Source organism: Cervus elaphus, chromosome 3 (assembly GCF_910594005.1).
Source record: "Cervus elaphus chromosome 3, mCerEla1.1, whole genome shotgun sequence".
In the NCBI taxonomy this organism is placed as follows: Eukaryota; Metazoa; Chordata; class Mammalia; order Artiodactyla; family Cervidae; genus Cervus; species Cervus elaphus.
The window spans coordinates 48161646-48182339 of NC_057817.1; the positions used below are offsets into that span (position 1 = coordinate 48161646).

At 38.4% G+C, this 20694-nt stretch overlaps 1 protein-coding gene and 1 long non-coding RNA gene across 3 annotated transcripts in view; one reads left to right on the top strand and one right to left on the bottom strand.

The window, feature by feature from the left end:
* Positions 1–18816, top strand: LOC122684231. The gene is made up of 3 exons (XR_006337958.1): positions 1–124; positions 17865–17871; positions 18802–18816. It is a non-coding gene; the product is annotated as an uncharacterized LOC122684231 (long non-coding RNA).
* RXYLT1 (ribitol xylosyltransferase 1) overlaps positions 6215–20694 on the bottom strand; it is a 26164-nt gene continuing 11684 nt past the window's right edge. For both annotated transcript variants that reach the window (XM_043888230.1, XM_043888240.1), the window contains exons 4-6: positions 14782–15096; positions 11752–11922; positions 6215–6652 (exon numbers count right to left, since the gene is read on the bottom strand). In XM_043888230.1, coding sequence (XP_043744165.1) covers positions 6235–6652; positions 11752–11922; positions 14782–15096 — 904 coding nt within the window. In that variant the 3' untranslated portion in view covers positions 6215–6234. The remainder of the gene's footprint in view (positions 6653–11751; positions 11923–14781; positions 15097–20694) is intronic.

The window sequence follows — 20694 nt, forward strand, 5'->3', positions numbered from 1 at the left end:
TGGCAAACCACTTCAGTATTCTTGCCTGGAGAACGCCATCAACAGTATGAAAAGGCAAAAAGATAGGACACTGAAAGGTGGACTCCCTAGGTCGGCAGGTGCCCACTGTGCTACTGGAGATCAGGTGGGGATGTGACTGGTGATGGAAGTAAAGTTCGACACTGTAATGAACAATATTCCATAGGAACCTGGAATGTTAGGTCCATGAATCAAGGCAAATTAGAAGTGATCAAACAGGAGATGGTAACAGTGAACATTGACATTTTAGGAATCAGTGAACTAAAATGGACTGGAACGGATGAATTTAACTCAGATGACCATTATATCTACTACTGTGCACAGGAATCCCTTAGAAGAAATGGAGTAGCCATCATAGTCAACAAGGGTCTGAAATGCAGTACTTGGGTGCAATCTTAAAACCAACAGAATGATCTCTATTCGTTTCCAAGGCAAACCATTCAATATCACAGTAATCCAAGTCTTATGCCCAAACCAGTAATGCTGAAGAAGCTGAAATTGAATGGTTCTATGAAGACCTACAAGACCTTCTAGAACTAACACCCAAAAAAGATGTCCTTATCATTATAGGGGACTGGAATGCAAAAGTAGGAAGTCAAGAAACACCTGGAGTAACAGGCAAATTTGGCCTTGGAGTACAAAACAAAAACAGGTCAAAGGCTAACAGAGTTTTGCCAAAAGAACGCACTGGTCATAGCAAACACCCTCTTCCAACAACACAAGAGAAGACTCTACAAATGGACATCACCAGACAGTCAATACAGAAATCAGACTGATTATGTTCTTTATAGCCAAAGATGGAGAAGCTCTACACAGTCAGCAAAAACAAGACCAGGAGCTGACTGTGGCTCAGATCATGAACTCCTTATTGCCAAATACAGACTTAAATTGAAGAAAGTAGGGAAAACCACTAGACCATTCAGATATGACCTAAATCAAATCCCATATGATTATACAGTGGAAGTGACAAATAGATTCAAGGTATTAGATCTGATAGAGAGAGTGCCTGAGGAACTATGGACATGACATTGTACAGGAGGCAGTGATCAAGACCATCCCCAAGAAAAAGAAATGCAAAAAAGCAAAATGACTGTCTGAGGAGGCCTTACAAAGAGCTGAGAAAAGAAGAGAAGTTAAAGGCAAAGGAGAAAAGGAAAGATATAGTCATTTGAATGCAGAGTTCCAAAGAATAGCAAGGAGAGATAAGAAAGCCTTCCTCAGTGATCAATGCAAAGAAAGAGAGGAAAACAACAGAATGGGAATGACTAAAGATCTCAAGAAAATTAGATACACCAAGGGAACATTTCACTGCAAAGATGAGCACAATAAAGGACAGAAATGTTATGGACCTAACAAAAGCAGAAGATATTAAGAAGAGGTGGCAAGAATACACAAAATAACTATACAAAAAAGATCTTCATGACCCAGATAACCACGATGGTGTGATCCCTCACCTACAGCCAGACATCCTGGAATGTGAAGTCAAGTGGGCCTTAGGAAGCATCACTATGAACAAAGCTAGTGGAGGTGATGGAATTTGAACAGAGCTATTTCAAATCCTAAAAGATGATGCTGTGAAAGTGTTGCACTCAATATGCCAGCAAATTTGGAAAACTCAGCAGTGGCCACAGGACTGGAAAAGTTCAGTCTTCATCCAATCCCAAAGAAAGGCAATGCCAAAGAATGCTCAATCTACTGCACAATTGCACTCATCTCACACACTAGCCAAGTAATGCTCCAAATTCTCCAAGTCAGTCTTCAATAGTACATGAACTGTGAACTTCCAGATGTTCAAGCTGGTTTTAGAAAAGGCAGAGGAACCAGAGATCAAATTGCCAGCATCCGTTGGATCATCCAAAAAGCAACAGAGTTCCAGAAAAACACTTACTTCTGCTTTATTGATTACACCAAAGCCTTTGACTGTGGATCACATCAAAGATCACAACAAACTGTGGAAAATTCTTCAAGAGATGGGAACACCAGACCATCTGACCTACCTCCTGATAAATATGTATGCAGGTCAAGAAGCAACAGTTAGAACTGGACATGGAACAACAGACTGGTTCCAAATCAGGAAAGGAGTACATCAAGGCTGTACTGTCAAGGAGTACTGTCAGCCTGCTTGTTTAACTTATATGCAGAGTACACCATGCAAAATGCCAGGCTGGATGAAGCCCAAGTTGGAATCAAGATTACCGGGAGAAATATCAATAACTCAGATATACAAATGACACCATCCTTATGGCAGAAAGTGAAGAAGAACTAAAGAGCCTCTTGATGAAAGTGAGAGTGAAAAAGCTGGCTTAAAGCTCAACATTCAGAAAACTAAGATCATGGCATCTGGTCCCATCACTTCATGGCAAATAGATTGGGAAACAATGGAACAGTGAGATTTTATTTTTTGGGGCTCCAAAATCACCACAGATGGTGACCACAGCCATGAAATTAAAAGAGGCTTACTCCCTGGAAGAAAAGCTATGACCAACCTAGACATCATATTAAAAAGCAGAGACATTACTTTGCCAACAAAGGTCCATCTAGTAAAAGTTACGGTTTTTCCAGTAGTCATGTATGGATGTGAGAGTTGGACTATAAAGAAAGCTGAGCACCAAAGAATTGATGCTTTTGAACTGTGGTGTGGAGAAGACTCTTGAGAATCCCTTGGACTGCAAGGAGATCCAACCAGTCAGTCCTTAAGGAAATCAGTCCTTAATATTTATTGGAAGGACTGATGCTGAAGCTGAAACTCCAATACTTTGGCCACCTGATGTGAAGAACTGACTCATTTGAAAAGACCTTTGTGCTGGGAAAGACTGACGGCAGGAGGAGAAGAGGACGACAGAGGATGAGATGGTTGGAGATGGCATCACCGACTCGATGGACATGAGTTTATGAGTAAACTCCGGGTTTGGTGATGGACAGAGAAGTCTGGCATGCTGCAGTCCATAGGGTCGCAAAGAGTCAGACATGACTGAGCGACTGAACTGAACTGAACAAAAAGAAACAGACTCTCAGACATGAGAACAGATTTGTGGTTACCAGTGAGGAGGGTGGTAGGTGAGAGTGGGATGGAGTGGGAATTCAGGGTTAGCAGATATAAACTATTATATGCAGAAAGGATAAACAACAACATCCTACTGTACAGGATAGAGAAGTATACTCAATATTCTATGATAAGCTGTAATAAAAAAACATATATATGAAAAGAACGTATATATGTATGTATACTGAATCACCATGGTGTACAGCAGAAATTAACACAGCATTGTAAATCAACTGTATTTCAATAAGAAATTTAAAAAACAAACCCAGAAAACAGCTTCACGGTAGGTGTACTCAGGAAAGGAAGTTGCAACAACTGTATTTTCCATTTCCATTTCAGAAAGGTAAATAATATAATACACTTAAAGTGATTCAAATCTGTGTTAAGCAAGATAGACCACAGAAACCATGACTGAATCTAAGATAAGTTTAAATACCTGGCTGCTTTAGACATCTGGATATTCTGCCCAACTGACAAACTGTAGCTTGTTTAACTAACTTCTCTCAGTAAACAGTTTGAGAATCTCTCATTTGCATTGGGACTGGTAAAACGTACAATCACTGTTACAACGAAAGAGACAAGTATGTTCTCTAGAAAACAAATAGAGGATACCATGGCACCGTGATGTGGCAGGCACTGTGGTGATTCTCCAATGTGATGCAAAGATAAGATCCTTTTTATTGAAGCTGCCAGAACTTCTGATAATGTGAATACTTCTGTGGGAGCTCTGGATATAAGAAACTGTGGGTATTTACACTTGTCCAGTATCTGTGGCCGTTCATATAATGAGACAAAAAACTCCTGGAAGGAATGTTAGTTGCTTAGTTTCACAGAAGTCAAGGAACAGGATTTCTGAGAAAATAAAAATCCAGGCAAAGCAACTGACTGAGTCCAAGGTCCCCTGCATCCTTTCAGAAGCCCAAAGACCTGAAGATACAAGAACACTCTCTCAGCCTTAATCAAAGCCACTGTTGAGGACATCAGACAGCCTTGCACAAAGCACTCTCCTTTGAGTTGGCCTGTCTTACTTCACACTTCAGTGACAACTCTTGTTGAGTTTAGACATTAATTTTCTCGCTCTGACTGCCCCCAATCCACGTTTTGTTTAGATCATGACTAAATTCTGTTTCTAGGCATCTACCTCAACATACATGATCCAATAAAACTTGAGTAATCTAAAATTCTAACTCCACTGAAGTCAGACAGAGAAGGAGAAATACTGTATGGCATCTCATATATGCAGAATCTAAAAAGAAATGATACAAAATGAACTTACTGACAAGACAGAAACAGACATACAAATCTTAGGGGACAAACCATGGTTGCTGGGGGGGGATGTGGGGGACACGAGGAATGGGGGAAGGGATAGTTAGGGAGTTGTGGATTGACATGTGTGCACTGCTGTATTTAAAATGGATAACCAACAAGACTTACAGTAGAGCACAAGAATTCTGCTCAGTGCTATGTGGCAGCCTGGATGGGAGGGGAGTTTGCTCTGCTGTCCCTCTGCTGTCCACCCGAGACTATCACATTGTTAATCAGCTATATTTCAATATAAAATAAAGTTTTAAGAAGGCCTTAATGTGTGTACACATTTTGGCTCAGTGATTTCACTTTTAGGAAATTATGTAAAGAAAACAGATTTATATAAAAAGCATCAACTTTTATCAACTCTGTCAACTAACAACAACAAAAAAATAGGTAAAGAACTTGAATAGATATTTATCCAAAGGAGACATATGCTCATTATCAATAATCACTAGGGAAATGCTAGTCAAAAACTATAGTCAGATACCACCTCACACCTGTTAGGATGGCTACTATCAAAATATCAGAAAATAACAACTGTTGGCAAGGAAGTGGAGATATTAGAATGTTTGTACACTGTTGGTGAGAATCTGAAATGGTACAGCTACTCTGCAAAACAGGATGACGGTATCTCATAAAATTAAAAACCAAATTACCCTATAATCCAGCAATTCCATTTCTGGGTATACCTAAAAGAACTAAAGGCAGGATCACAAAGAAATATCTGTATATTCATGTTTATCACATCCTTATTCACAATAGCCTTATCCACAATAGTGGAGACAATCCAAGTGGCCACTGATAGAAGAATGAATAAATAAAATGTGGTATATACATACAATGGAACACTATTTAGCCTTAAAAAGAAGGAAATTCTGACATATGCTACCACATAGATGAACCCTGAGGACATCATGCTAAGTAAAACAAGTCAGTCACAAAAAGAGAAACACTGTATGATTCCACTTTAAGGTACGTGGAACAGTCAAAATCGTGGAGACAGAAAGTAGAGCGGTGGCTGCCAGGACCTGAACAAGGCAAAAAGGGAGAGCGGTTGTTAAATGGGTGTGGAGTTTCAGTCCTACAAAATGGAAAAGCCTAAGGAAATGGATAGAGATGATGGTTGTAAAACATTATGAATGTATTTACCACCACTGAACTGTACACTTGGAAATCTTAAAGATGGTAAATTTTGTTATGTGTACTTCATCACAATAAAAAGACTTAAGAAATATAATAACCAAAAGATAACATGTAAATAAATAAAGTCTAACTCTGTAAGATTTGTCCACATACATTCCCAACATGATGTATGATTACTCTCAAATTATGGAAATGATTGTGTATTAAAATATTTAAATTTAACCCTATTATTAACTAGTAAGGAATGAAAAATGAATTAGAAATTATTTCCATTATTGAGTACTTTATATATTATTTCATTTCATATTTACAATCAATTCTACGAGGTACCATGATCTCTGTTCTACATGGAAAGGAACCTACACTCAAAACAACGAGGTGGCTTGCTCAAGGTCCCCGATAGTAGGTACAGCAGTGAGGTTTAAACCCAGGCTTTGTCTGACTCCTCAGCCCAGTCTTTCCACTAAACCATGCTGCTTGCCTCGAGCAGATTTAAAGGAGTGAGAAGCGTTAATAAATGCTCAATCACTCAACTTTGTACAAATGAGTCTGAGTACATTTTAACTTTATTTTCAGGAGTGGTCCAATAAGGCTGTACTTGGTCAATACTACAGACATAATCTAGAGTCTACGGGGTACCTTAAAGAACATTTCTTAATACACACACAGCATTAGAAATGATTCAAAAACTCAGACCTTAGCTTGAAAAAAATGAATTACAGTTAATTTTTATTGTTCTTTAAAAATGAACTTTCTAAAATATTAGTAAACCTCATTTTTAGCTCTGTTTTGAAGTGTTGATACCAGTGAAGTAATCTTTTTCTTCTTTGAATCTTTTCCTCTAAATTTATAGTCTTCTCTTTTTCTAAGATAGCAGGAAGCTCCTTCCAGTTCTGAATAAAGATGAAAGGAGCATTCATGGACTTGAGCAACTGCAGAGGAGCCTTAAGGGACACAGATGGATTTCCACAGCCGCCAGGAATCATCACGTCTTCCACCACAGGAACGGAGCCATAGGAGCAGGCCTCGTATATTCGGTAACACTCCGTGTTTACTCCTGCTGGGCACAGGGTGAGGTCACTCTGAAGCAGAGCATCTTGGTAATTCTTGAGGCTTTCATTGGTTTCTTGAGGTTGCCACCTAGAAAATCAGAAAAACAGCTGCAGTTTTCACTTTACTAAGCGTATCTTTATGGAAGAAAATATTTTATCTTTTAATGTTGGTTACAGGAAATGGTAAATGCATTATAGAGGTGGCAGGCAGAAGAGATGAATCAAGTCTTGCCCAAACAGGTTTCTTGAAAATATTTAAGAATTTGAGAAGTTTGCAGTTGTACACTTAAAATCTAGTGATCATACAGTTTCTGAATGAATGTTATACCAGCCAAAATTTGGTGAGTGCTAGGTCTTCTCTCTCTACCTCACCCTCCAAATTCCTGCCCTTATGGAGCTTATATCTCAGTTCAAGTGGTAGAGACAGATAGTAACCAGGTCAAGCCAATTATTTAGAAGGTGTTAAGTACTGTGTGGAAAAACAGAGCAGAGAAGTGAGGAGGGAGTTTCTAGCAGGGCAGTATTACGACTGTAAATAGGTGATCAGGGAGTGTCTCGCTCAGGGGCATCTGAGCGTGGTGATGAGGGAGCAGACCACACATATCTGGGGAGAGGACAGAAGGTACAGCAGGCATAAGGGCCATGAGATGGTACCTGCCTGGCATTTTCAAGGGACAGCAAGGGAGCCAGGGTGGCTAACGCAGAGCAACTGAAGGGGAGAGGTGGAGAAGATGCAGTCAGAGCACCCTATCACACAGTTTCGATCAGAGGGGTAAGTGACCTCATCTATGTTTTAGCAAAATCAGTTTGGCTATCGTGTTGAGAACAGACTGTATGGGGCAAGGGTAGAAACTGAGAGACTAGCTGGAAAGCTAGACGTTTTCTCCTATTTTCTCAGGGAAATAAGCAATAGGGTTATAAGGTAAGAGCAGCTGGGCAAAGAGGGTATGAAACGGTCTTCCAGGAAAGTGGGAGAACACATGGAAAACAGAAATGGATGACTGCCAGACATTCAAGGTCACATATTTCAAGTGAGATCAGTCAGCACCTTTCTCCAAGTGTGGCTGCACAGGGGGAGGTATGGAGCAGGTAAGAGAGCTGGATTTAACCAGTTAGGATTTGCTAGGTTAAGAAATGAAGAAGCTGAGTGTATATGCAGTCGTGATTGACTATGACGTTTAAGTGGGGTAAATAAGAAAGTAAAGATGAGGTGAGTGAGGACAATGGAAAGGTAGTAGGAACAAGGAATTCTAAGTCCCAGCTAAACTGCGGAGATCAGATTATTACAGGGAATGAGCGGGCGTGTTAGAAAGAGATGGTCACAGAGAGAACTGCTGGAACCTGAGATCATGCAGTATGTGTAATCATGAGGTCTAGAAAATGTCCATGACAGTGGATGGCTGAAGTCGAGTGGAGACCCAAATCACTGGAGGAGAGGAAGTAAAGGATGTGCAGGACCAAGGCTATGGAAAGACCATCTGTGTGGATTTGGGGATCACTAAGAATGAGGCTGGAGAAATGTCGGAGAGAATGAGAGTGTATCAGGAACTAGACTCTTCAAAGAATTAAGGAGATGAACCCAAGGTTTACATGATTTCTTTATAAAGGAGCTATTTTTTAAAATTAATTTTTATTGGAATATTGTTGATTTACAATGTTAATTTCTGCTGTATGGCAATAAGCCATTTATACATAAACATATATCCACTCTGTTTTAGATCCTTTTCGCATATAGGTCATTACAGAGTGCTGGGTAGAGTTCTGTGTGCTATAGTAGACTCTTCTTAGTTATCTCTTTCATATAGTAAGTCAACCTCCCAATTTATTTCTCTTCATTATGATTTCAAAGAGAAAGAGTAGTGAATACTTTTGTCTGCTGGTATGAGATTCAAAACTGATCTTGTTTTAGGGAGGGGAAAGGGAAAGAGGTCTGGAAGCAGCAATGAGAAGCAAGGAGGACTCCTACCCCACACCTCCTGGTTCAATGGTAGCAAAGGAATATCAAGAGTAAACCTGTCTCCACAATCAGCTGTCATATTCTGCCCTCACTCAGTCCATTCCAGGCACACTGTCTCTTGGTCCTCACACATGTGGTATTGATTTGCATTTCCCTGATGTATCCATGTTGAGCATATTTTCATGTGTCTGTTGGCCATCTGCATTTCCTTTTTGGAAAAATGCCTTTTTAGTTCTTCTGCTGATTTTTTTAACTTGGCTATTTTCTTTCTTTGGTGTTGAGCTGGATGAGCTATATATATATATATATATATATATATATATATGATATTAACCCTTTAGGTTTTTGTTCTATTGATGGTTTCCTTTGCTGTGCCAAAGCTTTTAAGTTTAATCAGGTTCCCATTTGTTTATTTTTGTTTCCTTTGTTTTAGAAAACAGATCTGAAAAAAAATTTGCTGTTATTTATGTCAAAGAGAATTCTACCTATGTTTTCTTATAGTTTTATAGTATCTGTTCTTTATATTTAGGTCTTTAATCCATTTTGAGTTTATTTTTTTATATTGTTACAGAATGTTCTAATTTCACTCTTTTACATGCATCTGTCCAATTTTCCCAGCATCACTTATTGAAGAAACTGTCTTTTTTCCACTGTATATTCTTGCCTCCTTTATCACAGCTTAATTGACCGTAGTGTGTGGATTTATTTCTGTCTCTCTATTCTGTCCCACTGATCTACATGTCTGTTTGTGCCAGTAACACACTGTATTGATGACTGTAGCTTTGTAGTACAGTCTGAAGTTAGGGAGCATGATTCCTCCAAATCATTCTTCTTTCTTAAGACTTTTTTTTTTGCTATTTGAGGTCTTTGTGTTTCCAAACATTTAAAAATGGTTTGTTCTAATTCTGTGAAAAATGCCATTGGTATTTTGATAGGGATTGTCTTGAATCCATAGATTGCCTTGGGTAGTATGGTCACTTTAACAGTATTAATTCTTTTATTCTGAGAACAAGATGAACAAGGTATATCTTTCCATCTGTTTATGTTGTCTTCAATTTCTTTCATCAGTGTTTTATAGCTTTCTGAGCATAGGTCTTTTCCCTTCTTAGGTTTATTTCTAAGTAGTTTATTTGATAAGATGGTAATTTCTCTTTCTGATAGTACACTAATTGTTTAGAGAAATGCAACCAATTTCTATATGTTAATTTTGTATCTTACAACTTTACCAAACTTTACCAAACTCACTGATGAGCTCTAGTAGTTTTCTGGTGGTGTCTTTAGGATTTTCTATGTATAGGATCACGTCATCTGCAAACAGTGCCAGTTTTCCTTCTTCCTTTTCAATCTGGACTCCATTTCTTTTTCTTCTCTGATTGCTGTGGCCAAGACTTCTGAAACTATGCTGAATAAATGGTGGTGAGAGTGGGCATCCTTGTCTTGTTCCTGGTTTGTTGTATAAGGTCTTTATTATGTTGAGGCAAGTTCCCTCTATGCCCACTTTCTGGAGAGTTTTTATCGTAAATGAATGTTGAACTTTATCAAAAGTTTTTTCTGCATCTATGGAGATGATCATATGGTTTTTACTCTACATTTGGCTAATGTGGTGTATCACATAGGGTGATTACAGCCTTGCAGAATGAGTTTGAAAGTGTTTTTTCCTCTGCAATTTTTAAAAAATAGTTTGAGGATAGATGTCAACTCTTCCTTAAATGTTTGGTAGAATTTACCTGTGAAGCCATCTGGTGCTGGACTTTTGTTTGTTGGAAGTGTTTAAATTACTGATTCAGTTTCATTATTGATAGTCAGTTCATATTTTCTATTTCTTTCTGGTTCAGTTTTGGGAGATTCTACCTTTCTAAGAATTTGCCCATGTCTCCTAGGTTGTCCACTGTATTGGCATATAGTTGTACATAGTAGTCTCTTATGATGCCTTGTATTTTTGTAATGTTGGCTGTAACTTTTTCTTTTTCTTTTCTGATTTTATTGATTTGGGTGCTCTTCATTTTTGTTTTTTAAGAGTCTTGTTAAAGGTTTATACATTTGGGTTTATCTTTTCAAAGAACCACCTTTTAGTTTCACTGATGTTTTTATCACTTTAAGTTGCTGATCTCTTAACTTCAAATGAATTTTAAAAACCCTGCATTTATACTCTTCTCCCCTCACAATTACTGTTTTTGGTATCATATTTTACATCTAATTGTTTGGTATATCCCTTAAATGCTTATTATGGATATAGATGATTTTACTACTTTTGTCTTTTAACCTCCCTACTAGCTTCATGTGTGGATGATTTCCCACCTTTACTGTATGTTTGTCTTTACTTTTTTACTTTGTAAGTTTCTTCTTTCTTGTGGCCTTTTCTTTTTTCACCTAGCGAAGCTCCTTTAACATTTGTTTTAAGGCTGGTTTGGTGGTGCTATACTCTTAGCTTTTGCTTCTCAGTAAAACTTTTGATCACTCCATCAAATCTGAATGCAAGCTTTACTGGGTAGAGTATTCTTGGTTGTAGTAGAGTCATGCTTTCTAGAACACAGTATCTGTTCCAATTAATGTATTTCTAGATGTAAAAGGACATTTTTTTTAAAAAGGCATTACTTCTCTGATAACAATGCTTTACACATGAAACTTTATTTAAAAATAAAATAAATGATCTCCAAATTTCTTCCTTCAGTCCATGAACACCTGTTTCATGATTACTATGTAAAAGATGGAAGAAAGTTAACCCTATTAAATCCATCCATCCATCCATTCCCCACTTGTCCTGGCCTACATTATGCAAAGTCCTATGTTAGATCCTGGGGTTCAAAGAATAGTACATGGCCTCTGTCCTCACAGTGATGCCAGGTTCCTGACGCTGTGAGGCATATGGCATGCCAGTCTTGGAACACTGAACTGGTTTGTTGAACATCTCAGAGGTGAACCTAAGATCCTGATTGTCATCCACAGTCTCCTGTGTTCAAGTCTGACTAACAAACATTATTGAGGAAACCTAACAATTGACATGTGCATAGGACAGTTACCAGTGTTTGTCTTCAAGTTGGACTATGGGAGATGCTCTCTATTTTTAAGGTATACAACACTGTTTCTTCACAGCTTTAATTATTAATGTTACTTCTGGGGAAAGACTGGTGTTAATGGAGTTAAAAATGCCTGTGGAAATCTGTAGTGTCACATAAAGCAACTCTCAGATTGGAAACATGATGGATGAATCAAGTACACACATAACTTACTGCTCTCTTGCTGAAACCCAGCAAAGCTTATCATTCCCATCCTGTTCCAAAATTTTCATTAGTGCTTGTCTGGATGAATTTTCATAAACGGTTCCTACAAAATTACACAAGTATGGCCTTTCATTATGTAGCATTGACCAATTCACCTCCACCACAGGAAAATTCCTGTATCTGTAAAAGTAAGAACATGTGAGTTAATATATGACAAGAAGATTGGCAAAATTTCCATAATCTAACATCTGAGGTAGCATTATGATGTAGAAAAGAGAGATTTAAAATAAGATTCTAAAAAAAATAAAATAAAATAAAAATAAAATAAGATTCTTTAAATCTCAAGTTATAATTTTCCATGCTTACTTTGGAAAAGTTCCTGAATCTACTGACTTAAAACAAAATTCTCACTTGGACATCCTTTACAAAGTTGCTACAGAAATTATGCACCTAAAATGCTTTGTTGTTTTATATTCTTCAACTTCTATTACTGATCTGAAGTTATAAGACAGGAAGAACTTAAGACCTTCAAAGTATAAAGGATCTTCTACATTCATAATAATCAAGATTTAAAAAAAAAAAACTGGAGTATAGTTGCTTTACAATGTTTTGTGAGTTTCTGCTGTAAGCAAAGTGAATGAGCCACACGGATACACATGTCCCTCTTCTTTAGTGCTCCCTCCTGTTCAGGTCACCACAGAGCGCTGAGCAGAGTCCCCTCTGCTGCATGTTAGGGTCTCAGTACTGATCGATTTTATAGTGAGTATACGTCAATCCTAATCTCCCATTCATCCCACCCCTCCTGCCCCCTTCGTACCCGTAGGTTATCCGTATGTCTGTTCTCCACATCTGTGTCTCTATTTCTGCTCTGCAAATAAGTTCATCTGTACTGTTTCTAGATTCCACATATAAGCAATATTTGATGATATTTGTTTTTCTCTTTCTGACTTCACTCCATATGACAGTCTCTAGATCTATTCACATCTCTGCAAATGGCACTATTTTTGTTTCTTTTTATTACTATAGCAAAGAACTCCAATTCCAAAAGCTTTTCAACTAGATTTTTAAAAAAAAACCAAAATCTTATATCCCACACAGGAGAGGCCTGTTGCAATTGGCGCATTCTTATGGGCATTTGGGAATAAGAGGCAACAAATTATGTGCCTGAATTACAACCTTCACATAAGAGCAAAGCTTAACAGTTAGGTCTATAGTGGTTTCCTCAATCTCAGCATTACTGCCCTTTGGGCCGGGTAATTCTTCGCTGTGGAGGCTGTCCTCTATCCTCTAACATATTGAGCAGCACCCCTGGCCTCTGTCCACCAGATGCCAGTTTCGCCTCCTCCCTCCACTTGTAACAATCAAATGTATCTCCAGACATTGCCAATGTCTCCTAGGCGGAGGGCAAAATTGCACCTGGTTGAGAACCACTGGTCTATGAGGAAGATATTTGTGCAACAGTACCAGAATTATGATGAGTTTCCCTCCTATACTGTATGAATAGGTGATGTAGTATACTATAAAGAAATAATTCTTTTGTTTCAAAACATTCTACTCAAAGGATAGATTTTTCAGAGCATCTTAAACCTGGTTATACCTAGCAAACCTTTTGTCTGCTTCTTCCCTACCATAAACCTGTTGAGTCAGAATCGGGTCGTGGAAGGCCAGAGAATATGTTTTGTCAATGTGCTTCCCTGGTGACATTTGTGTAGCCAACTGGGGAGCAGTCAGAGGTCACATCTTGTAACCCGTGATAAAATAATGGAAAGTGAATATCTGATTCAAGTACCAGGTTAGTCAGCTACTTCATAATTCATCCATTTGACATATATTTATTGAGTGCCTACTGTGTGTATGCACTGTTTTAGGCTCTACAGATAAAGTAGTGCAAAAAGGAGCCAAAAATCCCTGCTATCAGGAAGTTTATGTACTAGTGGCAACTTGAAGTCAACTTATTGTTACTCAAAGGCCCCGTACTAACAGAATGATAAAAAATAAGTTTCCAATTTTAAAGAAAGTCCTCATATATATTACATATTATTTAACTAACCTTCCTTTTAATAGAAAGATAGACTGGTAGCTCAGTGGTAAAGAATCTTCCTGCCAATGCAGGAGACATGGGTTCAATCCCTAATTTGGGAATATAGCCTGGAGAAGGAAATGGAACTCATTCCAGTATTCTTGCCTGGGAAATCCAATGGACAGAGGAGTCTGGTGGGCTACAGTAAATGGGGTCACAAAAGAGTCAGACACAACTTAGTGACTAAACAACAACAACAAGATAGACAAAAAAAACCCCAAAATAATATATAAATTAATTTGGGGGAGAGGGCTTCCAAGGTGGTGAAGTGGTAAAGAATTCACCTGCCAAGGCAGGAGATTCTAGAGATGTGTGTTTGATCCCTGGGTCGGGAAGATCCCCTGGAGTAAGGAACGGAAACCCACTCTAGTATTCTTGCTGGAAAATCCCATGGACAGAGGAGCCTGGTGGGATACAGTATAGCGGGTTGCAAAGTGTCAGCCATGACTGAGCACATGCAAGAGATCTGTGCAAATTCAACCAATCTCAGTGTCAGATCTGAGTATATTATAATCCTCCCAAACCGAAGGGTCAGGGTGCTTTTGATGTGACACTTGATCTAAAGTAAGGGTTTAAGAAAACTAAGTCTCTATATAATAGTTATATAGATATATATGAATAGATTCTGTAATTGTTTTTAGAAAATCTGTTTGCCATCCATTGCTAAACATCTCTTTAAGGCACTACTGATCAATTTGAAAATTTACTATGCCTTGGGGTTCGAAAATACAAAAATGTAACTTATCTGGTCTCCTCATCAAAGTCTAAAATACTCTAAAAATATCAACTACTATTACCAAAGCATGAGGCCAAACCACATTTCTGCCCATAGAAAAGGTTGCACATGGCCTCAAGGAGCTCAGAAGAACTACATTTATCACAAATCTAAAACACAATCTTCCTGATACAGAGATTCAGGTCTTAGAGCCTGGAAACATATAAAAATAATTTGTACTTACGTTGCTACTCCTAAAGGCCACTGAAAAACATCCACGTCATTAATCCAGGGGCTGTCATATATTATGAAAAGTCGTTCCACAGAGCCTCCGTTTCTTTTGAGGAATTGGTTTATCCAGTCATTATTACAATGTTCATTTCCTAGCAAAACAACAGCAAGATGCTGGAGTCTTTGAGTTTGCACTAAATTCTGTGCATAAAGTAACCACTGGGTGGCATAAAAGACCTTCGCCTTTTCTCTTCCATTTAGAACAAGGACCACGTTGTTCACATCAACAGAGAAGTACCCAGGGACCACAGCCGGACCAGTGATGAAGCTGGTAAAAACAAAAGAAAAACAAGAGACAAACACGAAGAGAACAAAATTGTTTGGTACCAGAAGTTCTATGTCATTTTATGTAAAATATACAATGATACTTCATCCATATTCTTCCTAGAAATAATTTCTATAATACTTTTTTTGAACCAGTTTGGATGGCGGGACAGAGATGTAGATTAATGGGAAGTTTTGGTTGTAGACAGATTAATTATATGCAAATTTGAAAGAATCACAGGGGAAAAACTTATGCTTATATATCTTATGCTTAAATATGCTTATATTTTTATATAAATATAAAAATTTGAATGGGAAGATATATAACAAATTCACGATAGTGGTTGACTCTGAGGAAGGAAGAGGAAAGGACATGAGGAACAATACGAAGAACGCATTTAATGCCTTTATTGGAAATATTTAATTGAGAGGAAAGCTATATATCTGAAGCAAATATGACAGACAGCCAGAATTTGTTAGTTTTGTTTGTGGGTGTGCTGTCATGTCCGACTCTATGACCCCATAGACTGTAGCCCGCCAGGCTCCTCTGTCCATGGAATTTTCCAGGCAAGAATACTGGAGTGGGTCGCCATTTCCTTCTTTAGGGGATCTTTCCTAACTAGGGATTGAAAATTATCTCTATTGTTTCCTGCATTGGATTCTTTTTTTTTTTTTCCTGCATTGGATTCTTTACCACTGTGCCACCCGGTTCCAGGTGGTGGATAAATGGGAATCTATTGTATTACTCTCTATTCTTTAAAGTACTTAAAAATATCATAAAAGGAATAGATACATTTCATAACTCACATTTTCATATTATGTGCTGTTTTGATCAACCAGTACCACTGAAATATTTTAAATGAATATGTATTAAATATAAAAAGTACCATTTAACCTATGGTAAAATTAGATGGTCCTGGATTCTTTGCAGCCTGCTCAATCATTTTTAAATAACTTGCTAGAATCTGTAAATATTTAGTACAAACATGTTGAAATCCTACTTTTATTGCTTATTATTGTTTGGGATAAAAACTAACATTAATGCCTTTTATATACATGGTACATAGACACTCTGCACAGGTTCTCCTTTAACCTCTACAACAACTCTGCAGGGGACATTAGGCCCCTATTTTGCATTTGGGAAATCAGGCTGAAGTTACACAGCCTGTGATGGCAGCATTGAGATTTGAATCCAAATCTAACTTGAGAGCTTGAATCTTTCCCAAGACACTATGGTTAGCTCAAATTAGTAGATATTAGTCAAAACACAAAATATAAATAAATATGTATGTTGTGTGTGTGTGTACTGTGTGATTTTTTATGACGTTCTACAGTGATGATAAGCTACGGGAACAAAACTGTGTTTTTTGAATTTGCCTTGGACAGGAAGATGCCAAACGATTCAGTGATTATTTAGTCATTTAGGAGAATCTGCAGAATCTGAGGGGCTAGAAAGCACTTTAGAGATGATGAGGATAGTTATGGTAAATTTAAAATAGTTATTATTGGTAGTACATGAACATTTTTGTCTCCTTTAAAGCTATAGGCTGGAGAAGGAAATGGCAATCCACTCCAGTATTCTTGCCTGGAGAATTCCATGCACAGAGCAGCCTGGAGGGCTACAGTCCATGGGGTTGCAAAGAGTCGGACACGATTTAGTGACTAAACCACCAAAGTCATAGGCAGGGGGACTTCCCTGATGGTCCAGTGGTTAAGAATCCATCTTGCAACACAGGGGATGCAGGTCTGATCCCTGGTCAAGGAACTAAGATTCCCACAGGCAGTGGAGCAACTAAGTCAGCATGCCACAACTAGAGAGACCATACGCCGCAATGAAAGATCCCAAATGATGTGGTGAGGATCCCAAAATGAAGTGATAGGGAGGAGTACTTTTAACTTTATTGATCCATGTGAATTAACAAAAGCATTATTTATTCAGGGCACATCTGACCCGCTGTGGAGTCTCTGCTGCTCCCTTTTTGTAGAAGGCTCTCACATTCCAGCAAGCAGGCATGTCACCCTTCACGCTCTGACCAACTGGTTTTCCAGACCTCGAGGCCATGTTCAAGTAATGGTGAAAGGCCTGGGGTCAATACTGCGGAGCCAAGGTATAGATCAGAAGTTCCCCAATATTTTTTGGTTCCCAGGACTTTCAGTGTTTTAGTAATTTTTTCATAGTATCTACCAAACCAAAAATAATGAGTAATGGTTAATGAGCAAGGTTTTTTAAGCTGTTAGATTCAAATAACTTGTTAAGTATTTCTGTCCAAGAGCTTAGAAGACACTTAAAATATAACATGCATACACTGAAGAAAAAAGTAATATTCCTATTTCATTCTTAACTAGCTATACATACTTATAATGGGATGTGTGTCCCTACGGAGCACTATACAACTTCTCAAACCTTGGAATCAGAGAGGACACTGCTTATTCCACTTTGATTTCTGAGTGGTACCTGGATTTGATCACAGCAATCATGAGAAACCCAGCTCCACAAATGTGTAACATTTCTGAAGTGGATGTAGGATGATCTAATGCTGAAAGTGTGAACTACCTCAAACTAGCAATTTGCATGGTGTTTGACAGATGCGAAGTGTAACTGTCATTCCCACAAATATTAAAAATACTTTGTGGTGCCCCAGGGTACCTTAGTACATAATTTGGGAAACACGGATTTAGATAAAGAAACTATAGGGGTAAAAAAAATCCCCATGATTCAGATAGTTGTGTGTATGTGTGTGTTGGAAGGTGTGGTAGTCAAACTGCAATGAGTTGAGAAGTGAATGAGAAGTAAGGGGACAGTAAGAAGTTAAGTGAGGAGGCGTGCAACTCAAGCAACTCAAAATTCGTAACAGTTTAAAAGTTAAACTTAAACTGTTTTAAAGTCTGTTAAATTAAAAAGTCTACACCACCATTAAAAAGTCTACAAATTAACAAATGCTGAAGAGGGTATGGAGAAAAGGGCGCCTCCCTCACTGTTGGTGGGAATGTAAGTTGGTAGAGCCACTATGGAAAGCAGTATGAAAGTTCCTCAAAAAACTAACAATACAGTTGAAAATAGAGTTGCCATATGATCTAGCAATCTCACTCCTGAGCATATATTCAAATAAAACTGTAATTCAAAAAGATACAAGGACTCCTATGTCCACAGTAGCGCTATTCACAGCAGCCAAGATGTAGAAGCAACCTAAATGCTCAATGACAGATGAATGGATAAAGATGTGCTATATATACACAATGGAATACTACTCAGCCATAAAAAACAATGAAACATGCCATTTGCAGCAATATGGTGGACCTAGACATTATCATACTAAGTGCATTAAGTCATAAAAACACAAAACCATATATTACTTACAAGTGCAATCTAACATATGACACAAATGAATCTGTCTATGAAACAGAATCACAGGCATAGAGAAGAGACTTGTGGCCGCCAAGGGGGATGAGAAGTAGGGAAGATGGACTGGAAATCTGGGTTAGCAGATGTAAACAATTATATATAGAATGGATAAACAACAAGGAACCATAGTGAACATCCTATGATAAACCCAAATGGAAAAAGAGTATGAAAAAGAATGTGTGTGTATATATGTCGGTGTGTATGTTTAACTGAATCACTCTGCTATACTGAAATTAATATAACATTATAAATCAACTATACTTAAATAAATTTACAAAAAAGAGTAAGTGGGGACAGTAAGCATAGACAACTCTTCAGAAAGTGTGGATGAGAAGGCGAGAAAGTAATAATAAGTGAAAGGCTGAAGATGAGGAGAGCAAGGAAGTAACCAATGGAGCAAGGTCTTGCAATGTGTAGAAAGGATGCACAGGTAGAGGAAGTTAATCTTGAGCTAGGGAATCACCTCACCGTCTGAGAGCTAAGGAAAAGAGAGAAGGCTGGGTGAGGGATCACTTAGAGATCATGTAGGTAAACGTTAGAGGAGCTAGTTAAGGGAGACAGTCATGGCTACTCTTGAGGAAACAGACAGGATAGTCTGCTGTGAAAGGGGGGTTAGGCTGGGGCTGCGTAGTGGGCTAGAGAAGAGCGGGAAAATCTGCTTTTATTCTTCCCGTACTTTCTATGTTGAATGCATACTAGCTATCTTGTCATGCAAGCTAGCAACCAGGGAACTGTCACATTTGATTCTTGCTCTCATCTAATAATCCTTAAATTCTGATAGTTTTGCCCCTAAGTTTCTCAAATTCCTGGCTCTGTCAGAATACCACTTCCCAATTTCATCCCTTATTTATATCTCAGCAGGATACTTAAGAGTTTTCTAATGCAAAGTTGTGGTCTGCCTGATTTCAGCTGTCTCCTTCAAATCATTTCCCCACACAGCTACTAGAGACATCCACACCAAAAACGCATGACAATACCACACTGTCTAGCTTAATCATCTGCAACTGTTTTTCACTGAACAAGAACAAAGTCCAAGAGCTTTACTGTGGCATGTACAGGGCCCGCCACGATCTGGCCCTTGCCCTCCACTTCCAGCATCGGCTACTCTACCCCATCTTCATGTTCTGGGGGCTCTGAACGCCCTGAGGTTTTGTGCACAAGCCGAGCTGTGTATCAGTTCTGACCCTGCCTCTGCTGAGAATACAATCACTCCTCTTGGTGCCTTTCTAAATTCTAATCTTTTAAGACTCAGCTCAGCTATCACCTCCTCTAGGAAACCTTTCCTGATAGGTGCCATATCCCCAACTCTACTTACATTGAGTTATACTTCCCTAACAACTAAGGGGTATACACGTCTTTATCATTATGCTCTGTATAAAGTATCAAAGTTATTAATGTATTTATCTCAGCCTCGAGTGTGTGAACTCCCTGAGGGAAAAGTATGTTATTCACTTTGAGATCTTCAGAACCTAGTATGAACCAACAGGCAGGCAACTCAGTAAATGTCGAATAAGTAAGCTGTAATTCTCTTTAAGGGAGTTATTTTGTTCTACCGATTTATTTAAGTTCTCCTACTGCATTTAAAATATGAATCAAATTACAAAATTCAATTTAGTAATAAATTTCCAGCTATGCAGTACGCCACATGTGGGCTTCCCCAGCGGCTCAGAGCTAAAGAACCCACCTGCCATGTAGGAGTCGCAGAAGACATGGGTTCAATCCCTGGGTTGGGAAGACCCCCTGCAGGAGGGCATGGCAACCCACTCCAGTATTTTGCCTGAAGAAGCCCACGGACAGAGGAGCCTGGCGGGCTACGGTCCATAGAGTCACAAAGAGTCAGACACGAGTGAAATGACTGAGCATGCATGCTCAGGCATATGTATAAGATATTATAGTATATTTATTCATGATGAAACATTGCATTTTTGTTTGCTAAAGTTATGAATCATGCATCAGTCATAAATATCCATTAACTGAAAAATGAACATATTTATGGAGCTATACATGGAATTTTAAAACAGTGACTTCCTCTTCTAGATTTCCTAGCACATATTTAATAGTCAGAACTTCTGTTCTTCAATATTTGTACTTTTTCTGCTAGGTTCAGTTAAAAACTTTCCTCCTAAGTACTTTTGATACTTAGATAGTCCAGAGAAATAATCTGAATATTAAATTCTAAGCTGAACGTGAGCAAAACAT